This window comes from Grammomys surdaster, unplaced genomic scaffold (genome assembly GCF_004785775.1).
Source record: "Grammomys surdaster isolate TR1022 unplaced genomic scaffold, NIH_TR_1.0 203, whole genome shotgun sequence".
NCBI classification, from domain to species: Eukaryota; Metazoa; Chordata; class Mammalia; order Rodentia; family Muridae; genus Grammomys; species Grammomys surdaster.
The window spans coordinates 1,374,590-1,380,095 of NW_021604648.1; the positions used below are offsets into that span (position 1 = coordinate 1,374,590).

The 5,506-nt window shown below is 48.8% G+C and overlaps 1 protein-coding gene across 2 annotated transcripts; it reads right to left on the reverse strand.

The window, feature by feature from the left end:
- Positions 1-3,615: 3,615 nt before the first annotated feature.
- Lipt2 (lipoyl(octanoyl) transferase 2) lies at positions 3,616-5,175 on the reverse strand. Of its 2 annotated transcripts, none has more exons than XM_028770745.1 (2): positions 4,705-5,175; positions 3,616-4,283 (listed from the first exon to the last, which is right to left on the reverse strand). In XM_028770745.1, exons 1-2 carry the CDS (start codon positions 5,168-5,170, stop codon positions 4,054-4,056), a joined length of 696 nt encoding a protein of 231 aa, XP_028626578.1. In that variant the 5' UTR covers positions 5,171-5,175; the 3' UTR covers positions 3,616-4,053. The 2 variants fall into 2 exon arrangements, with proteins under 2 accessions (XP_028626578.1, XP_028626579.1); XM_028770746.1 differs by having other exon boundaries at positions 4,144-4,324; positions 4,675-5,170.
- Positions 5,176-5,506: the final 331 nt, after the last annotated feature.

The following is a 5,506-nucleotide window of genomic DNA, read 5'->3' on the forward strand; positions in this document are numbered from 1 at the left end:
ATCTCAGAACACTGGATTATCTAGACTAGGTTTCATAAACTCAAACACCTCTGGGAGTCTGGAAGTGGATGTCAGCACATGGGCTGGTTGAGAAAGGAAGGGTAGTCCTGGAGATAAGGAGAATGTAATTTAAGCTGTGCCTGCTTCTCAGCTTCCAATTATCAATCAGAAGGCCCATTTCTTAATGCTAGCAATTCATACATTTACATACCAACATACATGCACAGATCCTGTCAGCCAAAGAGAACACAGCTGCAGACCAGCAGTAAGTCATAAATGCCGATGCTGGTGTGTGCTACTCAAGACCAGAACAGGGAATACATTTTGGCCTCTGTAGGTCTGTCCACATCAAAGGCGTGGTCTTAGCTATTGGCACGTACCCTAAAGGGACACATGTTCTACTGAGATCTACTCACTCCCAGCATAGCTATAGCTATTTTGTTCCATGCCTGCCAGCTATTTCATATTGTTGCTGCAATATGCCTGCCAATCACTGACACAGAAAAATAACTTGACTCAGAGTTTGTTCTCTATTATGTTCTCTATGTTTGGAGGTTTGTTTAATCCTAATAAATTCCACAAAGATTTACTTAGGACCCATCAAATTAAAGGTCAATATGTACTGTCTTGTCTAAAACGGCTTGAGTCAGAGCCGACCACCAGGCAGCACTTCCTGTGCATGCATATGACCTCATTATGGTTTTTGTGTGTTTATCCTTTATAATCTGGTGCTAAGAAATGTTCATCCCTGTAGTCTCAGCTCAGGAATTCTGAACTATGACCCTGATCAATCAGTATTAAGGTGTGTGTGTTCAATAAACCATCCCTGTCTGACTGAGATCGATGTTTGCATGGTTTATGGAGTGACTCCTGGACCCCAACATGTACCTAAAGGGAAGAGCTAGAGCTGGTGCACAGCTGGGTAATATGGGAGACTGTGTGTAAGCTTGTGTCTGTGTGTAAGCGTGAGTGCATGCATTAATGCGTGTGTGTGTGTGTGTGTGTGTGTGTGTGTGTTGTGGTGTGTGTGTGGAGGTCAGAGGACAACACTGACCATCTTACATCTTTTGCTGTCTTCAGTGCATTAGCCAGGTCATTTGAACCTGCAGGTTTCTCTTGTCTCTCCTGTCTCTGCATCTCATATTACCACAGGAACTCCAGGTTTACAGATGTGTACTTCTGTCTTACTTAGGAGTTCTATTGCTGCAATGAAACACCATGACCCACAAGACATTGTGGAAGAAAGGTTTGTTTGGCTTACATGTCTATATTGTAGGTTGTCTTAGTTAGAGTTCTATTGCTGTGAACAGACACCATGACCAAGGAAACTCTTATAAGAACAACATTTAATTGGGGCTGGCTTACGAGTTCAGAAGTTCAGTCCATTATCAAGGTGGGAACATGGCAGCATCCAGGCAGGCACAGTGCAGGAGGAGCTGTGGGCTCTACATCTTCATCTGAAGGCTGCTAGCAGAATACTGACCTCCAGACAGCTAGGATGAGGGTCTAAAGCCCATACCCACAGTGATACACCTACTCCAACAGGGCCATACTTTCTAATAGTGCCACTCCCTGGGCCAAGTATTTACAAACCATCACATAGGTCATCATTGAAGGAAGTCAGAGCAGGAACTCAAGCAGGGCAGGAACCTGGGAACAGGAGCTGATGCAGAGGCCATGGAGGGTGCTGAGTACTGGGTTGCTCCATATGTTTGCTCAGCCTGTTTTCTTATAGACTCCAGGACCACTAGCCCAGGGATGGCACCACTGAAAACGAGCTGGGCCCTCCCCCAACCATCACTAATTAAAAATGCTCTACAGGCCTGCCTGCAGCCTGATCTTAAGGAGGCAGTTTCTCATTTTCAGCACCTTCCACTCACATGACTCTAGCTTGTCTCAAGTTGACATAAGACTATCCAGCATAACTGTGTGCCTGCCAGTTTTTATTTGGGTTCTGGGATTTGAACTCAGATCCTCACACTTCTACAACAAGCATTTTATCCACTGAGCCATCTCCCAGCCCACAATGGGAGACTTTTTACACGGTTCAATTCTACTCGGTATTTCTGACTGGTCTCCTGTATGCCAGGCTCAGCAGTTGCCTGCCAGAGATATGGAGGAAACAAGACAGTCACAGCTCTGTTCTTAAAGGAGCCCACTGCCATGAGGGAAAGCTATAGGACCCGGGGATAGCTCCCTTAAGAAAACAATGGAGGCAGGGCAGTGGTGGCACACGCCTTAAGCCAGCACTAGGGAAGCAGAGACAGGTGGATCTCTTAAGTTTAAGAACAGCCTGCTCTACAGAGTGAGTTCGAGGACAGTTAGAGCTACCTGTCTTGAAAATCCAACACCCCCTCCCCATCCCCGGCTCACTCCAAAAAATTCAGTGGAGAACAGAATGTAACAATCATAATGAGAGCCATTCCTGAGCACTGGGTCTGTGCCAATATTATTATTCTCAGTGTGTTCCCTGTCATTGAGCTATGTGACTCCTCTCTTGCCTAGGCAGATGCCTTCATGTTGCTTCACACTGTGAAAGTGTGGCTCGGGAAAGTCAACTCAATCAGCCACCATGTAGCTACTCTCTCTGACCCAGAATAGTACAGCGGGGCGCTCAGACAGGATCAGGGGTTCAAGGTCATCCTTGGCTACATAGCAAGTTCTAGGTCAGCCTGGGCTACATGAGACCATTGTCAAAAATGAAGTAAATGAAGGCAGGCATGGTTTCAGGTACATACTTAAATAGAGGGGTGGGTGGTCAAGTGAGGCTTTTTGAAAGTATAAAGCATGCGCTGAATTGTTGAAGACCAGTATAAGTATAAAATATTAATGTTATACTGCCTCATAAAGCTTTTTAAAAATGAAATGAGGCAAATGTATTAGAACCATTAAAGCTTTTTAAATGAGGCTCCTAGGAAATGTCAGCCTGCAGTGTAGTTCTTGCTACATTTCTCGTGAACAGCACTGCAGCCTAGAGAGGGGAATAACTTCCAAAGCTCCACTTTGCACAAGCTATGGGGACCAAATCAAGATGGCTCCTAAAAAGCTTCATCTCTTGCAGCGAATGGGATATCCTTTCCACTCTGAATAAGGCTCACTTGGGAGACTATAAAAAGGACCGTGTGACTTCCAAAGCTAGCTCACAAATGACACGGGAGCTCGGATACCCCTCCTTCTAATGTCACTGCTGCCCTACAGAAGTGTCTGCATGGTAAGGAACTGACACTTCTCATCCACAATAGAATAGGGAGCACAATGGAGTGAGCCATCTGGGAAAGTGACCTCCAGCAACAGTTAAGCCTTCTAATGACAACTGACAGCTTTAAATGGAAGGCTCTAGTAAGTCTCCAACCAGCCTAGGTTCATTTCTTCCAAATCCCTAATCCACAAGAAATGAGCTAATGTGTTCCTTGGCTGTCTTGAATCACAAAGTTTCTGCTTCTTAGCCAACCTGACATTCATACAGACCCAGGGATCCCATTTAGGAAAATCTTTCCTCTATAGCCTTTGTAGGATGCAAGGAGGGAGTACCCTTGTCTTTACAAAGCCTCTAACTCCTCTCTGTTGACCTCAAGCAGAAACAGGTAAATTATCAAACTTGAGGCATTCAACCCAGAAGGATGAAAATATTTTATTTTTTGAAGAGGCATTCCCCCTTATTGAAGAAAGACCCAGGTCTTTTGAGAATGAAGTAACTTTATCACTTCCCTGGGCCTCAGAGATTTGGTTCCCACAGAACTCAAAAGACCAAACAACCAAAATAGCTGTTAGCACTGAAAAAGTAGCAAGAAATTAGGAAACAGCAGTTTATAACACTGGAGTGTCTCCATCAACAGGTGTTAATGGTCACAAGAATGCTTTATGTAGCATGTGACTTTTCATAGTATTTTCATAATGACCACTGAGGTAGGTGAGGAGATACAGGAAGCAATAGCTCAGGACCTGTCCTCAGTCAATGGTGAGTAAATCAGAAGTTCTATGGACTCAGTCAGACTAGGAGCTTTCTATTTATTGCAGAACCATCATCCCAAGACTAAGGTGAATGAGTGTCCTTCAGCTGGGGCTGTCCTCGGAGATTAATGTGCACTTGAAAGTCTCCTTGAAAGCCACAAGGAAAGATGGCATTACTTCATCCACAGTGACAAGTCTCTGAAGTGCCTCACTCAGGGAAGTGACTCCAGTGCCAACCAGTCCACAAGGCACAATGTGTTCAAACCATGTGAGGTCGGTAGAACAGTTCAGAGCCAAGCCGTGGGACGTGATGTGTCTTCCACAGCGGACTCCTGCAAGGCAAGCCAAAATGTCTTAGCATAGCTATACTTCCCTTCTTTGGGGCCTAAGGATCCCTCTAGCGATGAAAGGTAAGTAGGCCTGGGCCGAATCCCTTGAAACCTGGACGGAACGCAGACTAGGTCTTGGGGCTAAGTCAGTGGCGGTGGGGACTGTGGTTACACATCGGCCGCCATTATTTTAGAGATTCGTTTAACGCAAGAATTGCGTTTGCACTGGAAGTTTTAAATTTTGGTATTCTGTCCCCCGCTGTGAGTCACAGGAAGTAACCTGGCAATTCATACTGAACTAGAGGACTCTTCTATCTCAGCTCCATGAGGGAGGTCAGTGGCATTTCCAGCCCAGAGCTCCCCGAGGTTGGCCCTGCCCCGGCCCCGCCCCGACCCCGCCCTGGCTCCGCCCCGGAGCGCTCACCGATCGCGCAGATCTTGCGCTCGCCCAACCAGACGCCAGTGTAGGGCGGCGGCCGCGCGCGGGCGCCCCGCAGGCCCCGGAGCTCGCACAGACGCACCGCGCACGCCTCCAGCGCCGCCACGTGGGTGCGCAGGCGCAGGCCTAAGAGCCGCAGGTCAAGCACCGGGTGGCAGAGCAGCTGGCCGGGGCCGTGGAAAGTGGCCAGGCCGCCGCGGCCAGTGGCGTGCACCTGGGCACCCAAGGCCTTCACCCGCGTTGTCTCCTCGGGTGTCAGGCCACCGCGTAGCCCGCCCGTGTACACGGGCCCCGCTGGCTCGCAGACCAAGAGCACGCCCGCCTTGGTCCCTGACAGGGTCCCGGGGCGAGGGTCGGCCTGTAGCCGCCGTAGCCAATGCTCCTGCAGCGCCAGCAGCTCGGAGTAGTGCACCCGCCCGAGCCAAACCAGCCGGACCACGGGCAGCGACATCGCGCGGGAGGCGGCGTGCGTGGGCCCCGCCTTCTGTCGGGTCTCGGGGCGGGGACTCTGGGCCACGCCCCTGAGCTACCCCCCCCCCCCCTTAGTGGAGGTTCAGGTCTCGCCTACCTGTCGACCTGGAGTCCAGCAGGATTGCTCTTATCCACCCATTCATTCCAATAATCTTTCTTTACTATGTTCTGTGTTCTGCAGACCCAGTCCTAGGGGCGTGGCACTGCAGTGCACAGTGTTTGAGAAGCGAAGATCCAACCTTGGGAGCTTAGGTGTTCACAGCTGACAAGCTGATATTAAAGTTTTATAGTGATGAAAGTTAAAACAGAATTCAGA

What these genes read in the sequence shown, in the direction of transcription:
- Lipt2 (XM_028770745.1), bottom strand. Translation starts at nt 5,170, where the DNA reads ATGTCGCTGCCCGTGGTCCGGCTGGTTTGGCTCGGGCGGGTGCACTAC. An exon ending in GCGCAAGATCTGCGCGATCG is followed by an intron (nt 4,284 to 4,704) that starts GTGAGCGCTCCG and finishes CTTGCCTTGCAG; the next exon opens with GAGTCCGCTGTGGAAGACAC.